General features: G+C 43.8%; 1 protein-coding gene across 48 annotated transcripts in view; it reads right to left on the bottom strand.

Moving 5' to 3' along the window:
* Tcf4 (transcription factor 4) overlaps nucleotides 1-21,509 on the bottom strand; it is a 345,898-nt gene that overhangs the window by 215,579 nt on the left and 108,810 nt on the right. For all 48 annotated transcript variants that reach the window (NM_001437098.1, NM_001437100.1, NM_001437069.1 and 45 more), the window contains 2 exon segments: nucleotides 9,346-9,442; nucleotides 12,818-12,879. In NM_001437098.1, the coding sequence (NP_001424027.1) occupies nucleotides 9,346-9,442; nucleotides 12,818-12,879 (159 nt within the window).

Genomic DNA, 21,509 nt, shown 5'->3' with positions numbered 1-21,509 from the left:
GTGCCCTGACAACAGTCACATTTTCGTGGAGCAGCAGCACAGCAGCTGAGAGAAACACACAGCCTTTAGTAGATGATGCGCTAATAACTGCCCTGGGTGTGAGGGACAATGGAAAAGCTTGAAGAAATTCAGCGTGTGGGAGGCCAAAGAGACGGCTTAGCAGGAACATGTGTGTGCAAGCCTGACTCGTGGATTTCATTCCTAGAACACACAGGGGGAGAGGAGAGAACTGTTCTCTCACCTCCGGAGGGATACAGTGGCACACCCCCCCCATGGTGTTTTTTAAAAGAAATTCGGTATTTAATTCCCACCACCCCAGGGTCTGTCAAGAGGTAGTGTACTAGTTACCTCTGTGAGCTTGGCAATATGTGAAATTCTTAGATGCCACCTTCCCAACGAAGACGGTAAAGAAACTTCCCTACTAAATAAAAGCACCGGTTAGTTCCCACCCTGTTTATCTTCATAGACAGAAAACCTCTCCCCCTTGCCTGTGTTCTCTCCCCTGGCCTGATTCATGCCACGGTATTCCTCAGCAGGATTGGAAAACTTTGGGGCCAAAATGTTGGAGCCTGGCCTCACAGTTTTATCCAGTCTTGGCATGTTGTCCAGAATTAAATGTCTTTTGGCACACCTAATCTTTCACATTACTTTGGAAAGTAAAATTATATACATAAGAAATAAAGAGAGAGACCCCACTCCCACCCAGCCACACGGGGTTGCCTGCTTCAGTGTGGAGGGGCAGCTCGCTGGAGGTGAATGCCCTCGAGACTGAGTCTACTCCAGTGATCCTCAACCTTCCTGATGCACCCCAGTGTTGTGGGGACCAACCCACGACATAAAATCATTTCCACTGCTGCTTCACAACTGTAATGTGGCGACTGCTGTGAATTGCAATGTAAACATCTGATATGCTAAGACATCTGATATGCAACCCCCGTGAAAGGGCTGTTGGAGCCCCAAAGGGGCTGCAGTTGACGGGTTGGGTGTGGCTGATCTGGGAGAGAGGCTCTCTGCCTATCGTTTGTAGTAGCGCATCCAGGGTGCCGAGCCTCTGTGGTATGGATAGAATGGGATGTTGTTGGCGTTAAGATTGACCTCTGGCTTTACCCAGGAGAGCACCAAAAAGACCGGTGACTGAAACTATAGGCTGGCTACTTGATGAAATACTTTAAGAGAACAGAAAATCCGGAGCCGTAAAGAAGAAGGTTCGGTCAGTGCAGGTGCACAGAGGGGGTAAATAGGTACCCACTGGCTTGCTCTAGAATCGGCACAGTGGAGGCTCAGGCTTGTGGGTAGACGTGAACACCCTGGCCCAAATCCAGCACCGAGCTCATCGCGGTACCTCTTGATCTACTCTGCATCTGTCTTTTCTTCTCATTTTCTGACCAAAAGTGAGATGCACCTTTCTACTTTATTGCATGAAGTTTTGCTCTTGGATTTCAAAGTTGCTGAGTGAAGAAACCCTCACTTTCCACTTTTAAATGTATACTCTGGGGACAGGAGAGCCTGCTCGGCGCTCCAGAGTACTTGTAGCTCCGGCAGAGGGGTTCCCAGCATCCACGTGGTGCCTCATAGTTATCCTAACTCAAGGTTCGGGGGACCCAATGCCCTCTTCTGTCTTCAACAAGTACTAGGTCCATGTATTGTTCATATACACACATGCATGCCAAACTTTCATATGCAGACAATTCTTCTCTTGTCTTTTGCACTGAAGAGGGAGGCTGTGAACTATCACATACACAGTCATCATCTACCCCAGTCCCCAAATCCAGAGACAGGCAGAGAATCCGGGAACCAGAGAGGTAAGGGACAGACATTGCTAAATCCATCCTTCCCGGTCTCGACAGAAGCTGTGAGTCATTCTGAGACGATGATAAGGACTGAAGAGTCACAGAGCCACCAGCCATGAAACCACAGACTTGCAAATACATTCTAGCAGTAGCTAGCACCAAACTTAGGAAGGAGAGAGAGAGAAAAAAAAAAAATGAACCTACCATTAGTCAAAGTTTCCAGTACCTAGAGCACAAATATTCCTATCAGATATTCCTATCACACCATTTGCATGTAGATCTTAAATTATATCTGTTTCTTTCAGAATCAGTAACTTTCTCTTTCTTCAATAGTATCCTCATGTGGTACAGACTATCTCACACTTGGGCTTCAGATGATGAAACTTCACAGAGCTGGGGTTAGCACAGTCAGCTGGAGAGCCACCCTTGCATAGAAGAAGTCACCCCAGTCCATGGGGGAACTGCATAGCTCTGATGCCCACAGTTCTCAAGGCACATTTTCCTGGTTATCAGTCCTTCTAACTTCCTGAGAGGCAGTTTCTGCAAACGTGTTCCACCTGTGAAAGTCTTTCACGGACACAGTATGAGTCTCGGTACGGTACAGAGGAGGTGCCAGAACGAGGAGGATGCGGGGCAGCGGAAAAGAGCGGCAGAGGTGACTGTTGACCAGACAGCAGGAAGTGAGTTATCTACACTGGCGGCATCAACTTCCTCAGTGGCTTTCCAGATATTCTCCATTTCACTGACTTCTTCTTACGCATCAAACAATCGGTGGTGTGGATATCGAAAACTGAAACCTACCAAACCATAGTGTGACATAGGAGCATATTCTGTACAGCTGAGGACACACAACGAGAAGCTGAACATTGGGACTGGAGAGATGGCTCAGTGGTTAAGAGCACTGACTGCTCTTCCAGAGGTCCTGAGTTCAATTCCCAGTAACCACATGGTGGCTCACAACCGTCTGTAATGGGATCTGATGCCTGTTTCTGGTGCGTCTGAAGACAGCGACATGTATTCACATACACAAATAAATAAATAAATAAATAAATAAATCTTAAAAGAAAGAAAGAAAGAAAGAAAGAAAGAAAGAAAGAAAGAAAGAAAGAAAGAGAGAAAGAAAGAAAATGAACATTGAATTTCAAATGGCCAGATTCTGGTACAGGATTTCCTTCTTGTTTAGTAGCATCTAGAGCAGACTCTAATGTGGGCATTTCATTCAGAGTTTGACCCTTAGACATCTTCTTTTTATCTTGGACCATTCAAGGCCATTTGTTGAGGTCCTGCATTGCTACCCTAAATACTGACCTGCTACAGCACACTCTCCGGTGCTCGACTGATGGAGTTGAAACTTCATGCTGAAGCCATGCCTTAGTTACAGATCTAGAATACGTGGAGATATAAAAGAACCGTTTAACTGAGACAGTGCTTTAAAGTAAAGCGTCTATCCAGGAAAATGGCTCAGCGGGTAAGGACACTTATGGCCAAGCCCACTGAGCGAGTTCAACTGCTGGAATGAAAGGCACTCAGTGGAAGGAGAGAAGAAGCAACTCCTACAGGATGTCCCCTGTCCTCCACATTGTCCCCTGTCCTCCACATATACACTGTGGTGCATGGATACCCACACATGCCCCTACACGGGCACACACACCAAACAAATTTAAATTTTCTTTATCTTTTCTTTTTTGTTTTGAGGGGCTGGGGGGGTAGTTTTTCCACACAGGGTTTCTCTGTGCCACAGCTCTGGCTGTCCTGGAACTCACTTTGTAGACCAGGCTGGCCTGAAACTCAGTCATAGTTCTGCTTCTGCCTCCAGAGTACTGGGATCAAAGGTGTGTGCCGCCACTATCACCGGGCAGATTTACTTATAATTATACACGCGCGCGCACAAACGGGCTCACATGTGGAAAATACAAAGCCTCCTAGCATAGGGATAAAAGGATTAAAACAAGGAAACAAACACCTCAAAAGATCAAATGCGGGCTAGAGTCAAAATGACACATTACGACAAGGAAAGACCATGAGATTACAAAATCACCACAGAGACCTTCCGAAGAACTCTTCTTCCCTCAGCTAAAAAATAGTGAAAAACAGGAAGCACTAAGCAGTATAGGAAACAAGGAGAAGACTCAAACTCTCTGAGCTCAAATCCTACCACAGCAGCCAGGGCTGCTAACATCACTAATGCTGCCACTTACATCGTGACATTTCTCAGAATTTCTTGGAGATGGCTTAATATTAAAAGAATCAGAACACACCTCAAAAAAAAAAAAGAAAAAGAAAAAGAAAAAGAAACCAAAACCAAAACCAAAACAATTATAAAAGGATCAAAATTCTCAAGCAGCACAAGTAAATTCAAATCAGGACACCATTAAAGATTCCTCATACCCATAACTGCAGGCTCCATATTATCAGGGAACATGTACAAGATGACAACCAGACAACAGAAAAACAAAGTGAGAAATGCCATCACACACATACACACACACACACACACACACACACACACACACACCCCACAGGCACACTTGTGTGTTCATTCACTCATGCACAAACCTGGCCACCAGGGCTGGGAGTTCGGCTCCACGACAGAGCGCTTGCTAGACTATGTAAGGCCAAATGTACTGAGTTCAAGGCCAGAAGAAGCACAATAATGATGCTAATAATTATAGAGATATAAGCAGAAGTTCAAGGAGGAATACTGAACATCAATGGAGTTACAAGCTGCCGGCTCGTCTAATTGCTTCAGAATACTTTAAAAGTGAACAGAACTTTCCAGAGTTGGCTTTTGCTGTTGATTAATATTTACCTTTCAGCATCTGACCTAGTGGGCTAGTAAAAACCCATCTGCCCGAGCGGGCTAGTAAAACTACCCGGGCTTTGAAACGATGATGTTTCTTTGAGGTCATGCTTCCCAGTGCACATAAAGATTTCCAAAAACAGTTTTCCTCATAAAAGCCAATTCACTGGGTATTTTCCGTCTTTCACAGAAAAGAAACACCACATTAGCATCTTCTAGAATGTATCTTTTTTTTTTTTTATAAGAAGTCTGCACCGCCTGATTCTGCCACTGGGGTGGGAAAGCTTGCAATGTTAGTGTATGCTTACGGTAGCCATAAACACTCTGAAGTTATACAAACCTAAATATTCCTGCTAGGCAAACAGAGCAGTGGAACCGAATTATAATGAGCCAGCAGCTGTCACAATATGACCACAGTAACCAAATCAAAATACCAACGGCTAACCCAGATGAGACTCAAAGGTCATCCTATAAGCCAGCAGCTTTCTTCAGTTCTTCCCACAATCCTCCATCTAATCCCACAGTAAAATGTTCCGCTGAGCTAGGTTAAAAACAGTGACTTTGGTGGTGAATTATTCGCTGGCCTGGTGCAGTCTGACTAAGGGCTAGACACAAATACCACAGCTAGGAAACCCCACCACTCACACTGGAGCATGCGAGCACTGCAGCAGCTGACAGGGACGCTCCAGGCAACTGTTACAATGTATCACTTTTCGTCCACCCGCGCCCACCCCCAATTCATGAACCTAACCTCACTGGGCAACAGGCTCGCTCATCCTCCAACAATGGGGTTTCTAACTGAGACTCTGGAACAATAGAAGGAAAATGCGTGCTCCCGTCCGTCCTTAGATCAAAGAATTTCAGCTGAGAATATAACTGGCTACCACTAAAAACTACTCGGACCATAACTTGCAAAAAGGTTGATGCCTGGCAACACCAAGTTTATTATATTAATATGGCCCTAAACAACATTTTAAAAACAGGTTACTTCTGAAAAAAAAATCTATATTCTTTGTGTATGCTCCTTACCAGGATTTTCATATAGTTCTAGACCATGTAAATAATCTTAAAAACTCCGGACTAAAACTCATACCCCTCTGTCCTGTTAGCATGTTCCAAAAGTTACCCAACGGATCGCCTGTGAAGGCTTTGGTAAGCTGTTTCATAAACAAGTGAGTAAGTGTCCAAGAGAAGACAATGGCATTAACAAGCCATGTCTCCTTTATATACAAATCAGTATACACTGGATCACATATAAGGAATGTAGGCTATTGTTTTCTCAAGGAAGGCGATAAGTCGGTCCGAAGCAAAACATCAAGAGAGAGAAGTTGTTAACTGGTCCATGGACTAGAGTCTCTGGATCACTTAGAGCCTATCCCATAGCAAAACCAAAATGAAAGGCTACTTTTTATCAGAAGTTTGCTTTTCGGCTGGTTATATGCCCTTTGAAGGGTTTGTATAGCATCGTCTCATGAAACTGTCTGGACAACAACCACAGCTAGACAACAACAAGGTCTCTCCTAAAGGCAACCTGTAGCCAAGGAGGACCATTAGTCCCCCCAACGTAACAGGTACACAGGGGTGGATGTGTGCACTCACGGATATGCAAACCTGTGCTCACCTATATTTACATTGGGGATGTCACACGCGTGAGAGAAGGGCATTAGTTTGAGATTAACACATTGCTTTCTAAAGGAAAAGATTGATAAGGTCATCCTAATTCTTATCAGCTATATCTCATTTGGCCGGAATAGCGATTGTGAAAGATCATTCAGATGAATTCTAGACATCGAAGCTTGTCCAAAATAGGGAAGACTTTGTTATAAAGAAGTTTATGGGCAAACATCTTAACGAGTATTTGTATCCTGTCACTAAAGTAGTATATTGCCAAAAGAAAGAAAATAGATCAGAACAATGTACTAAAAAAAAGGAGAGTGAATGTAGTACTTTTTCCTTGGTTTGAAATAAAATCAAACTTCATAAGTAAACAGAGCTTTTTGGTTTTTTTTTTTTTTTTTTTTTTTTTTAAGAATCAGGTCATCTGCAGTTAATAACTCTTTCCTGTAAAATTAGTGTGGCTTATTTCTGTAGCAGACGCCCAATTCAGTCACAGACTTGATTGATTTGACAGTAGAGAATCTGTTTCAATAAAGTGGCTGATTTATTTCCAATGCTATAGCTTTTACCCTAATGTGACAAGGCAGAAGAAAGTCTTTGAAATAGAAAGACATCTTTTGTAGTTTTAGTGGAAACCAGTTAACGACTCGGGAGTGGACTACTGCCCAGAGCTTTCAGTAGACTCTGAGGGCTTCTTTTCGGTGAGCAGAAAGTCACAAGGGTCACACATTAGAATACAGGTTAAACACAAGGAACGTTCAGGATGGGACTTGACTGTCTTCTAAGAGTTCAACCTGCTGGACAGAGAGGGATCTTACTTTATCTCTGTTTGCAGATCGCTTGTCCTTAATCTTTTGGAAATCCTGTTGTTTTGATTTAAAACAAAAACAAAAAGCATAACACCCAAAGGGCTTGTCGTAAACAGTACTTTTAGCACCCCGGGCAAACTCAAAGAAGATCTTTGTTCAAAGAGTTGGGCCCTGAGATGCCCCAGCCGATCAGGCGAGCTTCTGGGATGTGAGAAATTAGAGGGAGGGAAGAGTGTTAAAGGCACCAGCATCCTCAGTTCTTTAAAAATACCTTCCAATTCTCCTCTAAACGAAAAATGTAAGGCATCCCATACATGTTTTAATGCCTTTCCCTCTCTTTGTGTCCTTTTGCACACTGCACGGTGACCTCTCGCTCTTAGGGTGACTTTCTTGACCCCAGTCTGACACTGCCCCGTTAATGTCAGATAAACCATTTAGCCCAAGCACAATTCCTTTCTGTGCAAAAATCTGCTTGAGGTGGAAAATGTCGCAGTTTGTAAACAATAAAGAGCCGTGTTTCAGGCCAGACAGCTTATCTAACAGAGGGGCCTTTGCATTGGGAGCAGTGGGCAGGGGCCTCGCCCACAGAGCAGCGGTTCCCGGCACAATGCAGGACTCTGTACTGGCCTCCATGACTAAGACTCGAAGGGGAAGGAAGGCAGACAGATGAGAGACGCTGACATGGGTTTTCAACTTAAACAACAACCAAGCAAAAAGAACCATGTCTACGGTGTCAGACCACTTATATTTAAAGAGTTGGGATAAAAACACTGCTTTTGGAAGTAGCTGTCCATGAAGAAGTGTGGAGAACAGCTATTTGTACGCCTTGCTGTGTTCTAAAACATTAACCCATCAGACTGCTCTTTAACCTGTCCGTGTGCACATCGAACTTCTAAACAGGGGTAGCTTACATACTCTAGGTAGCATTTTAGCTCATCGGAGAATAATTTTAGACCCTTCTAAATGAAGTTTGTATATTCTTTTCACATTACGACCAAGGCCCCTTCGTAACTTTGTCTTTGACTTTATCTTATGCAATTAGGTAAAAAATAAACAGAGAAGCAAAAAACGGAAATCTTAGCATCACAACTCTTGACACCACAGACTCGAACCTTGTCCTATAAAGTCCAAGTTATCAAATCCCCCATCACCAGTTTCCACACAACTTAAATTAGCTGAGGCTTGATTCATTTTCCAGCAGTAATTAAAAAGAGCTGGGGACTCCTGCTTTTTGAAAATCCAGACCCCAGAATCAACTTGACCACTTTTGAAGTCAGAAAGGAGCTACCAGTAACAGGCACCCAGATCAAATACCATTCTGTGGTACTCAGAGAAGGCATAAGCTACATCTTATCCATTAAAAACAACTCTGTGTCAAATGCCTGATTGGATGGCAATTAAAAAAAAAAAAACTGAGATTAAAGGACCATCAACACCTTAAATAACTGGCATGGCTTCCAAGGCTTAAAATCAGGACACTCTTGAAAAGCATTAGCAATTACAGTCTCAGAAGGATAATATAATTATGGCTCAGTATTCTCCTTAGAAAATGATCCAACAGCTTTGTGTCCATGAAATTGAACTTCATGTATTGATGGATTTGCAATAGAATTTGGCCGGTCTGAAAGACCTCCCAATATTGTGAGGAACTCTCACATTTATTAGCACCAAGATCATTGTCTCCAATCAAAAGGAAGTAGCAGGCCACTGGGACCTTTTAAACCATTATGGGGAATCCTTTCATTGCTCCGGTTACTACTGCTAAACAAACATCCCGACTGAGTAGTCAAAGGCAGAGGAGTATGTACAGCAACAGACTCGAACTGCACGCAGCTGTCCAGCTTTTGTAAGACTAGAACTAGGTCTAGCTAGACAGACGGCATAAAGTCCACGCCCTGGCAAAAACACAACCGATTGTACAATCCACCTTGCAGGGGTTACTCTGACTGCTTGTCTTTAACAACCACACAGAGCCAAAGATTTTATCACAAGTATCTTTCCCTGTGCCCCGAGGATACTGCCTACTGTCAAATGACACTGCATGGCCCAAGAAAGACAAAAGCGTCCATGGATACTGTAACACTGAAAGTCTTTAATTCCATGTTTGTAAAACTTAATACTTTCTGTTCTGTTAACCAACATTCCCAGCCGTTTTATTATGATTTATTTATGGATGGCGTTTCTATACTTTAGGAGCAGTATAACTTGACCACTAAACGGATTGGCTATCCCTACTCTTAGAAGCTGAATGCTTATCTGAGGCACATTTACCTTCCAGGGCGAGACATAAGCTTTCCAAAAGTATAGGGTAAAATAAAACTTTTCTTACTTTGTATTCTGGAATTGACAAAAGGTGGAGAGAGATTGTCATGTGACCCAAGATCCCTGCTAGTCATGTGGTCATAGGGAGTCCCATCTCCATAGTTCTGTAAATAAAACAACAGAGTAAGACACATTTTAAAATACATACGAAAATACACCTCAATACTGAAACCTCTCCTACCAAAAGAACCTGGGATCGGCTATCATTTACTCCATGAAATCTCACTATAAGACTTTGACCTTTCATAAGGATAGTTAAGTTCAAGAGAACTCCTCAATCCACAGAATTCAAATGTTTCCCAAAATGATAGCTGGAAAACGATATAAAGACATTGGATGAAAGTTTTGATGTGATTAAATGAAATACAACTTCGAAAACATCAAACTGCACATCAAAACCTACGTCAAAGCAGGCAGAACTGATTCATAGCCTACAGTAATTGGCCTCTTGTAAAAGCAAGGTAGGTAGGGCTGCTTAGGGAACATTTAGCTTACAATATTACAGTTTCAACGTTTTATTTTAGCGACTGTTGCAGCTGCAAAATGAACGGCTCATTATATTAGTAATTAACACATACAAATGTGAAAAGTATCGTGCTTGAACTAGGAACGCACATCAGAGCTGCAGCGCAGGGCCTGTGAGGTGGCGCAGAGGGGAAAGGGGCTTGCTGTACTCGCCGGAAGACCCTACTTCAACCTCAGGGAAACACGCAAAAGTGGGACAAAGAAATAGGCCTACGGTGCTGTTCTGTGACTTCTCCATGTAGGCAATGAGGATGTGTGACTGTCCTTGCCCAATTGCATAGCCTCACTCACACACAAAAACGATGTCTAGAGTTTAAAGCTTCAGCGTAAATCAGTATCTGTGCGGGCAAACACAATATGTCGCACAAAAGCAATTTTAAGGGGGATGGCTCTTGTTTTTTTGAAGAAATGCTTCGCTAAAATATTGTTGTCCTCACCTCCAGAACTTAAAATTAACATATTGTTTGTAAGTTTTCCAATCATTTAATTCCGATGGAGACATTCAACGGCATGTAAGAAAGAGTTAAAAACTAATGTGTTATTCAACTATCAGCCTATTAGAGAACATTAAGTGTTCAGGAAAAGGGGTTTGGGATGCAGGGGTGGGCGGAGTTATCAGCTCAGCTGGTTGAACTGTCCATAAGGTCTAAGCCAAATGGACCAGGGGGTCATCAGGGGCATCAGGTTGGTTTGTTAGGCAAAGGGCAGAGGCTGCCTGCACATGAAAGACGGATGCTTCAAGAAGAACACCAAGTCAGATCACCTCACAATGGAAGGACCTCGACCTTCAGGACAAGCCACTTTTCTTGCTCAATTTATAAAAAATTAACCCGGGTGCTGCTGCGGTCCAACCCTGCTGGGACGTTCGTTTGTAACTAGCTGTTACAAACTACGTTACAGACCCACCCGGGCATTGTATACTGCTCGTTTATGAAATGTCCCCAGCTGAGACAGTGGGCTACAGACTTAAAACGGATCACCCGACTTAGTTGTTGGCACAGTGGAGAAGAAGGTACCACCACTGATGATGAGAAGAGACACGGCAAGGTCCCCTTATACGGGGCCACCGACATCAGTCCTGTGACACACCCTGGATTGGGGAGATGTGAATTATAAAATAGTCATTCAAATCATCCACCAAATTAAGTTTTATATGTACTTATATATTCCTGTGTGTGTGTGTGTGTGTGTGTGTGTGTGTGTGTGTGTGTGTGTGCGCGCGCACTCATGTGGCGGAGTGAATGTATTTGCTTGCGTGGGTGAGACATGTATGTGGTGGCCGGAAGTTACAGGTTAGGGTAGCTGACTGGCCAATGATCCTCTAGTGCTGGGATTTTAAGTCCACAATACAATCCCTGGGTTATTTTTTTCTTGACAATACACTACGTGGATAAAACACAAAAACAACCCAAAACCTTAGGCCTTATGATTGTACGTCAGTTCTTTGCTGCCTGACCTATTTTCCAGGTCCTAACAATGTATTTCTTTCTTCTTTCTTAATCATACTTATTTCTTTATGTGTGTTGTGGGTGGCCATGTCACGCATGTGTGCCACAGCCTATGCAAATCAAAGGAAGGTTTGGCATCAGCTCTCTCTCTACCCTGGAGGTCCCAGGGATCAAGTTGTCAAACATGGCGGTTAAGTGCCTTTACCCATTGAGCCATCCCACAAGCTTTTTATCTCAATTAAAAAAAAAAATCAGTTTCTGGAAAGTAAGCTTAAAAGTAAGTTGGCAAGATTCTCAATGGGCTTTGTTTGCCAAAATTCAACTGAAAGTACGTTATATATTAGACTAGATACCCATGGTAAGACATTTTAAATTTTAAACGTAAGTTAATGACAGGAAATCAACAGTGAGAAGTTACTATGAGACTTTAGCTCAGAATTTACAGGGATGTCCAAAGCACATACGACTGTCCATGAGAGTAAGAGACTAAGGTAGCCCAAGGACGTAGAACAATGGAGGGCCTTTATGCCATCCCCACTTGCTGTCAAGGGACTGGATTTATTTGTGCAAGTGCAGGCTGTAACTTGAGCAGCAGGAAAGATCTCCTCAACCCGTCCATAGAATGCATTAGAATGTCAAGCTCGACAGCTGCTCTAAGGCTCAAAAGAGTTCCTAGTCGGCTTAGAGATCCTGCTACACCCTGATGACCAGAGTGAGGCTCCCAGTGCCAAGGACAGGTGCAAACTATTAAGTGTGACTGGCTAACATGGCCTTTTGGACAGCTCGGTGGATCACCTCTGCCTCTAGTGACAAAATAGAGACTTCCCCCAGTGCAAAGGGATGGGAACACTTACAGTAAGATGTCCCCTCCCAGCTGACTATGCCTGCTAGAGGAGCATGAGGAAGGATGCTGTGTGTGTGTCTGTGTGTGTCTGTGTGTGTGTGTGTGTGTGTGTGTGTGTGTGTGTGTGTGTGTGTGTGTGTACACACAGTGGGCATAGAGAACCTTAGAAGAAATGCATTAAAGACATCATATGATGATTGGTGGAACAGTAACATGGCCATAAAGTAAAAACAGTGCACACTCACTGTGCCAATCCTACTGATAGCTAGAGCCTCAGAGTGTCACTCAGGAGGCTAGCCATACCAACATGTGATGGATGAATAGAATTTACCTAAATAAACTTGGTCTGAAGGCGACAATTGACTTTCTGTGACACTTGACCACTGGCTGGCCAAGGTAATGGCGTGTGTTTGAGAAAAAGTTTCTCTTCGGGTTAACACCAGAGCAACAGGTATAAACTCGGGCGTGGTAACCAATAAAAGCGACAAATCCCAGAAAACTGTCATTAAACTGATGGCACATATAGATTTATGCAGGTGTGTGTGTGTGTGTGTGCGCGCGCGCGCGCGTGTGCAAGCGCACACGTGCACACTTGCAGGTGAGATGCTTAGTCAATTTACATGCCATGTCTGCTTACAGGGGAAAAGATTAGATATACTTACCCTGGACGGGCTTGGATGACCTCCATTCCCCCAGGACCCTGAGCTACTTCTGTCTTCTACATCTAGGGACAAGAGAGAAGTTCTTTAGGCTTTCTTGCAATAATTCTTTCTTTTTGTATATGCAGTTTTAAATTAATGTTTCAAATTAATCTCCTGTTGCCTTTAATTAAGAACCAGGCACAGGGCTACCATGATGACAGTGGCTCCTGACCCATCGACTTAAATTAACTCATTTAAATTCACAGCAGAAGTGAACTGGACCCTCAGGAACCAGAGGGTACGCACATTAAAAATTGCTTCTCTCCTCCACGGCATTTGAGAGCCTCCTTTGTGAGAGGCAGGAAATGGTGCTTAAAGTTTTATTAAAATCTTTTGGACCAAACAAACTTAAAAGTACATGGACACAATTTTAATCCGAGAGGAGAGTTAAGCCGAAGTAAAAACCCACACTGACACTTTCAGCATCGCTGCCAGAACACGACTGGATACTGCTTGTTCTCTAGCCAAGTTTATTACAGCAGACAACAAAATGAGGGAACTCAGTAGATTGCTCCCACCAGCACAGTGTGGAGATATTTAGGCTTTTGTAGAGGTTGTGGAAACACCTTCTGTTTCTAACAAAACCAAAAAACCAAACCAAGCAAAACAAAAATCCCAGGATGTTCCATATAGACTAGACCACTGCCACCACCACCACATCACCATCACTGTCATCATCACTTAGAATTTGATAGAATGCATTTGATCATATTCACGCTTTGCCCGACTGATTACAGATCCACCCCCCCCCCCGCCTCTACCCACCCAACTTTGTGCCCTATTTCCTTGTTAATCCTTCGAGATTAATTTTGGCTGCCCAAATATTCTTTGATGTATGGCCTTCTACTACAGGGTAAATTATCATCCTGGCATCTGCTATGTGGAAATTAAGATTGCTATTGGATTATAAGGCAAGGTTTTATTTTTATAAATAATACCTAAAGAGATGCTAGTCGGTGACTAGGAAGGAAGGTGGGACTCACAAAACTCTCTTTCTGCAAAGTCCTAATGCCAGCTAGGGTAAGGAGTGATCCATCAGGGGTATTGTGGGCCACACTCCTGAGGAGAGCCAGGCAGAGCCGGGAAGTTACCGCTTAAAGCATCATGGTGTTCCAAGGATTCTGCTATATTTGGAGATGGCCTTGAGCTTTTTGATGAAAGGCTCATTATGAGCATGAAAACTTTCCCCGTTTTGTGTGTGTGTGTGTGTGTGTGTGTGTGTGTGTGTGTGTGTGTGTGTTCTGGCTGATGACAGAGAGCCATCACAAGCATCCACTGACAGGATCGGAGGAGGGTGTGAAGCTCTGATTCAGAAGACATAATCCCATATATTGACTCTCCTCACATCTCCCTGATACTGTTTATTCTCATAGTGGTCTACTGCCATTCCTTTTATCACTGCTAGTTTATTATCAGCAGAAACGATCGCAGTATAATTAATTGGCTTATTTTTGGGTACTGAGGAGTACATGGTGTTATAGGATATCTTAAGTGCTGGAAAAAGCAATAGCACTAACTTACTGCTAATAAACTCAAATCTTCAACCTCCCTCTATCTCCGTGTCCCTAGCATCCTGGCCCTACTCTTTCCTCTTGCTGTCTGCCTCTCACCACCACCACCACCCCTCCTTCTCTCTCTTAACCATAATTCCTCAATTCCTCTTGGTTAGTACTCCAGGAAACAAGAAACTGCAGGTAGATGTCCCCAGTGGACAGTTAGACTCAGTGCACAGCAAGCTGAAGGCACAGAAAAAAAGCTCAGGAGACTACATCAAGCCTGAAGACAAGGTATAAAATGTTCCCAAAACCTGCTGTTTAACAAGCCAGCATGCTGCCCTGTTCTGCATACAATGAGCTGTAGTACACCAAGAAGCCGCTTACAACCTCAGGGATTTTCACGTGAGTGAGCTTGCTATCCTGCATGACTCTCTTAATTCTTAAATAAAACACAAATATTTTAGGAGGAAAATACAAAAGGACATCTCCTCACTTACTGCAGATTTTCGAACACACAGTTAGCACAACCTGACTTTAAAAAAACAAAAACAAAAAAAACAAACAACTTTAACAGCCAACTTTGGATCAATGGGAGACCCTGTCCTTAAATTTACCCCAAAGACAAGAAAGGAGTAGATCTGGCTCTCTGTCTGCCATAGACATCCTATTATTTGGATTCAGCTATCTTTCAATTACGGGGCAGGGGAGAATTTGGGCATGCAAGATGGACAAGGGCCAAGTGGACCATAAAACTCTGTCAGAGAATCTCCATTGAGGGCAATTTTGCCACCAAAAGACACTGGTAAGTTCCACGGGCATTTTTGGTTATATCACAGGTTGGTCTAGAGGTCAGGACCATTTCTAAGCTTCCTACAAGAGAACAGAGCAGCCCCCTCCAGTCACAAATGAATGTTCTTGCTGCCACGTCCCATGCATGGACTGAACTGAGGTACGGTCTCCCCAGGGTAGGGAAAAAAGAAAAGAACTTTGAGGAAAAAATGTGGTAGAACTTGACTTATAACTAAGAATTCTTTCCTTGAGACAGCATTTCTGTGGGTTTGAACCTGTTTCAGCAGACCTTTACGTGCATCTTCTGTCCACCAACTAAAGGGGGAGGGAGGGTATGATGGTCAACCCGGCAGACTGCTAATTAGCAGGCAGATAAAACACATCAAAACTTGAGTATTCCCAACTGGGCAATTTCAAAAGAGAGCAAGCCACTAATTAAAAAATGCTTGGAAGTCAAGCTTTTTCAAAACAGGTTAAATACTGTCTGGGTTCCTCCACAGAGAGATGCCCACCCAACCAGCTCAGACTGCTCTTTTCCCTTCCCTCCGAACTTCTGTCTGTCCTGCTCATTTCCGGACCTCATGCTGTCTGCCTTCCATTCAGTTTCCACTCTTTTACTGCTCTCTTTTGAACAGGATCTTCCCTCCCTTTGCTGACCAGACCTAGAGGATGCCGACACTCAATAAACAGGACCACCCAATGAGTCCTAATTCTACTTTATCTTCAGAAAAACAAGGGATCTATATAAACAGGTATGCGCAAGGAGAAAGCTGGCTGCAGCCATTCACAGTTCAGGTAAATGTGCGACTTCTAGCCATCTGCTTACCTCTTCTCTGCTCTAAGAGCTTCATCAGACCTGCTAGTTACGAGAACATCTCCACAATAACTAGTCCAGGGCATCTCATCCCCAGGTCCACCTGCCTCCTTCTGAACCATTTGCCATGCTAACTTACCAGCCAGCCACCTAGGCTGCATCACAAACACCAATGAGCCTGGAGCTCACCAGTGAGGCAAAGGAAACCTGCTTATCACAAGGTCCCCAGGTAATGTCCATGCACACCGCACACTGTGACAGCCACAAGACTATGCTACCAGAAACAGAAGACAAACCCCGCTCTCACCACTGGGCACAGCCTGCTTCGTGGGGATACCCTAAGCATTTTAGGGTTCTCTGGATTACGGTAGTGAGTTCCGAGGTTAGGAGCACATGCTGTTCTTGCAGAGGGCTCCCAGAACCCACATCAGAAAGCTCACAGCTGCCTGTCATCACTCCAATTCCAGAGTATCTGACAACCCTCTGGCCTCCTCATGCACTTAAATCTCACACACACACACACACACACACACACACACACACACACACACACACACACACTCTTTTTAAAAGTACAAATGAATAGTCCACTAGTTAAAAGAACAAAAAAAAAGCTCCAAGAGTCCACAGTCCACATTCAGTCCCTGCTCCTGTCTCAAGTGCATCCCAGTGGTACTTGCTAGAATCACTTTGTGTCAACCCTGTACAGGAACTATACTTGTCACTGCTCATCCCCTGCCAGATACTGCAGAGCCTCTGATATCTGTTATCTCCATGACTTTGTTCCTGTTACTCCCTGTGCATAGAACGGGGGGGGGGGGGGGGGGGGGGGCAAATTTTTGACCGCATCACAGCACAGTTACTATGCTTAAGATTTACAAAACAAAACAAAAGAGTCTCACTATACAGCCCTAGCTGTTCTAGAATTCACTTTGTAGACCAGGTTGGCGTCAGATCATAGAGAACTACCTGTTTCTGCCTCCCAAGTGCTGGGATTAAAGCCATGAGCCTGCTAAACCCTCAATGTTTTAAAATAGGTTATCTCTGGCCATGTGTGCCCTGAAGACCATGAGGTGGAAATGCTTAACCGTTCCTTCCCTCTCAGAAAGTAAGGTATGAACAGCCTTGTGTTGGGCCTTTCCATGCCCCAGTAGCATGTCAGCTTACCTCTGAGAAAAATGAAGCTTAGACTAGCAAGGTACGGAAGTGTTAGGAAACAGAAGCAGTAAGACAAATACACCAGATGAAGATTATAGAGAGAACACACAGCAAACACCCCACGGGTAGGAATTTCCCAATTTGACACCACTTAGAATGGTCCCACAAGTCCCTCAGGCAAAGTCAATGTACTTAACGCATGTTTTCTACCCACTGCTGTATTCACAGAACATTAGAGACTGATATTTGATATCAAATAAATTAAACAAACATTTGGATGAATAAAACCAATGGGTAGTGATTCTATGGGAGGCCAGACACCTGCTTGAGGTACATGAAAATTTTAGAAGCCATTATACTGGCAAAGATAAAAAAAAGATATTTTAAGGTAATTATCAGAAATGCTAGATAAAAATTGTTCGGGAGAGACAAAATTAACAGTTTTAATTTGATGGAAAATTCAAGTCCTCCCAACATAGGTTCCTCATGTGGTGCGGAGCAGAGGGTGGGCTCATTAGCCCCTTACTAAATCAGACAAGCAGGAAGTGATGACGGAGACAGTCATTTTTTTGTATAGGAAGTGTTTACATCTTGATGAGGAGACCAAACAACTCACAAGGAAGAACTAAGGCAAACTAACAAAAGACAACCCCCTGGGACTGGGATGGGGATGCCTGAAGAGTCAGGTCCTGCCATATCCTTGTGGTACAAATGACCAGCCGTGTCGTCACTGTAGGGATGAAGGGACCATAATGCCATGGGCAGAAAGAATGATACAAAAGCACCAGGAGATGGAAGAAATCACATTTTCAAAGATTAAAATGAGCTCGATTGCCCGAGTTGATATTAATATTAATCCGAAGTAGGACAGCTTGGCAACTTTCACGGATGTGCAGGTTGCTCTGAAAATCAGCAAGACATTGAGGAACTCTCAACTCACCTTGGTTGGTTCTGTGGACTTACTCTAGGGTGTCTGACCCTTCCCTGGCAAGTTCCAAAAGTTAACCTGGGCAGGACTTGGCCACCAGCTGCCACTGAGAGGGTAGGAGTCACTGACAGAATTCTTACCTGCTATGGTTGTCCATCCGTTCACTGTTTTCAACATGTGATTATACAGATCTCAGTTTTGTGGGCAACTAGACTGACACCATCAAGGAATCTGCACACAGCTTGATGCACCATGATGGGAGTTGGAGAGCGGCCTGGGATTTGAACAGGGGCTCTACTGTGCCCATCGGCATAGTCCAAATAAGTCACTGGCCACTTTGAACTTGGTTTTGTGAACCATAAAATAAGCGAGTTCGATTTCCATTCTTGGAAATAGGGCAGGCTAGTATATTTGGATAACTCACCCACAGAAGACTAAAAATGATGGATCACGGGTTTTCTTTCTGTTACATCTTCTTTAAAACACTAATGAGCTGATAAGATATGAAGCTTCCATCAACTTTCCAAAATCAAAGGAAAGCTGGAATCCAGGGCACAGGAAGACATTTCTGCCCTGAGAACGTGGGGCAGTTTAGAAAGTTTCCTGTTGTTTTGTTGAAAAGGGTTTCTCTGTGTAGTCCTGGCTGTCCTGGAACTCATCCTGTAGACCATGCTGACCTTGAACTCACAGACTGGCTCGCCTCTGCCTCCTGAGTGAATAAAGGCATGCTCTACTAGGCCTGGCCACATTAGAAAATTTAATGGCCTCTTGACACAGAGATCAGAAAAGATCTCCCAACACGGAGAGAGGGGGGAAGGTAGTATTTGCAAGCTTAAGGAGAGACCTTTATGGTAAATGGTTAATTTACACTTGTTAAACTTTAAGGGAAGTGCTACCTGCGGAACAAATTCTTAGCACCAAATCCCTGAGGAGAATGCCTCCTCTCTCAGCTCACAGCCTCCGGAAGCAACCACTAGAAAACTGTGACTTCCGGATATCGGGAGTCTCACTCTGTAAGGATCCCTGGATTTTTGCTAAGCAGACCGGAGACTCCTGCAGTATCACCAGGATAGTGGAGAAACAGGAGATAAGGGGGCCACACAAATGCCACTTTCTCCTTGAAGCTCTAAGGCATTATCATAAGCAGGAATTCAAACAGCATTAGGTTTGCTCTGTGGCCCCAGTTGGCTTTAAAGTACTCATTAAGGCATCTTTCTGCGCGTGATGCTTAAATGAAGTAGTGTCAAAAGTTGTGCTAGATGACCGGACATCCATATAAAGGACACAGTCTTTTCTTCACAAGGAGGAGAGCTAACTGGAAGCGTTGATTATCTGTAGAGCTGCAAATTAGTTCTTTCCATACTTTGAGCCTAGAATGCACTCAACGCCCAAGAGCCCAGAGTAGCCTGAAATCACAGAAAAAGCAACGCTTGGCCTCACTCAAGTGCCTGCTCTTAGGGAGGTGTACTGATCCCCCACTGAACTTCCACATATTCAGAAAGCACGCGGAGGCTAAGCATGGTAAATTCCCCTGAGAGAGATAATCTTTCTGGGATAGGTTAAGCATCTATACTGTCCTGAGGCCTCTCTGCCACAACAGGCACTGTTTAAATGCCCTCCACAGGGCATCTGTGGCTCCTAACTAATTCCCTAGTCCAGGAAGAACCCTTGGCTGAGCCCTCCACACAAACTGAGATGGCATATGCTCTCCGTCAGTGCCAGAATGAATTCAGAGTTCAAAATATTTCATCAGCAAAGAGCATGTTAAGGACATGCACATTGTCATTAGCACCCAGCACAATAAGAGCTCTAGGAGGAGCGATTTGAAGTCACATTTGATGACTAGTGCCGACGTGGGAAGAGTTGAGGAGCTCCTAATACTGATAGACCATGTCAGCATAACCACGGCTGCTTGCTGTTCTGTTAGGAGTGAGCTGTGATGCTGGAATCTGGGCAAAGACGAGCGCTGAGGAGTAACTTCTCCGGCACCTTCCGGAGCCAAGCCAGGAAAGGACAAGACGGTGACACTTGCCATGCTCTCTCTAAGAGGAGATCAGTACAGAGAAAGGGGCATGGGCTTTCCTGTTCAGATCACCACTATCAGCTCTGGTTTCCTCAGGGCTTTCCATATCAGATCTGAAACTGTGAAACTGAAAAGGATGAGTGTGATGTGTGTGTGTGTGATGTGTGTGTGTGATGTGTGTGTGTGATGTGTGTGTGGTGTGCGTGTGTGATGTGTGTGTGTGATGTGTGTGTGGTGTGCGTGTGTGATGTGTGTGTGATGTGTGTGTGATATGTGTGTGATGTGTGTGTGGTGTGCGTGTGTGATGTGTGATGTGTGTGTGTGTGATGTGTGTGTGATGTGTGTGTGATGTGTGTGTGATGTGTGTGTGATGTGTGTGTGATGTGTGTGATGTGTGTGTGATGTGTGTGTGCTATGTGTGTGTGATGTGTGTATGATGTGTGTGTGATGTGTGTGTGTGGTGTGTGATGTGTGTGTGTGATATGTGTGTGTGATGTGTGTGTGTGTGCTATGTGTGTGGGGGGGTGTGTGATGTGTGTGTGTGTGGTGTGTGATGTGTGTGTGATATGTGTGTGTGATGTGTGTGTGTGATATGTGTGTGTGTGTGTGTGTGTGTGTGTGTGTGTGTGTGGTATGGATGTGAAAGTAAATTGCAGATAATACTGAAAACACAGAATAGAAAATAACTTGTTTTAGACTAGAATCAATGCAATGCTTCTAGCCATCATTAATTGTAGTTAGTATGTCTTCCAACTACTGTTAGAAAACAACAATAAAAATTATTCTATAATTATATAAATGAATAAATAAATAAATAAATGACAATGTTATTTTCCCTGAGATTTTAATGAGCCCCTTTACCAAAGTTAGTATGGAACCATCTCAGGCATATAGAACGGAGTAAGTTTCACTATATATGTACATGCACATAAATATACATGTATGTGTGTATACATACATACATACTATATACATATGAATTAGGGAAAGAATTTTCACAAATTCAGGTGACAATAAAATAACAAAAGAAGCACAAAACTATCATGGTGAAAATATGTCTGTGGTGTGAGGGTCTAAACTTCTCAATCCTGCTTAAAATGCAAGGCAGACAGTTGAACTGCGAAATCATGACAAAAGTCACCATCAAGTTCTACAGGGTAGTAATCCCTGTAATTTGGAGTTGTCCCTGATACAATGACTTGGAGAATACTCTACTTCTCCTAACCTGTTGGAGTTGTATTAGAGTAAGTTGCCAGGATGGGTCCAGGCAGGATGGGTCAGGAAATGCCTGAGATGACAGGGAGTCCCTTTGGGGATCCCCGCCCCTCCCCAAAGTCTTGCTCCCCTGGGCAAGAGGTCAGAGACCACAGAGGCCATGACTGAAGTCATATAAAGTCATAAATCGTAAGCCTAAAGCCTAAGAAACCAAGTCTCTCCAAACACCA

Source organism: Rattus norvegicus, chromosome 18 (assembly GCF_021556685.1).
Source record: "Rattus norvegicus strain SHRSP/BbbUtx chromosome 18, alternate assembly SHRSP_T2T, whole genome shotgun sequence".
NCBI classification, from domain to species: domain Eukaryota; kingdom Metazoa; phylum Chordata; class Mammalia; order Rodentia; family Muridae; genus Rattus; species Rattus norvegicus.
Note: the sequence above shows the minus strand (reverse complement) of the source record. Positions and strands in the feature narration are given on the sequence as shown.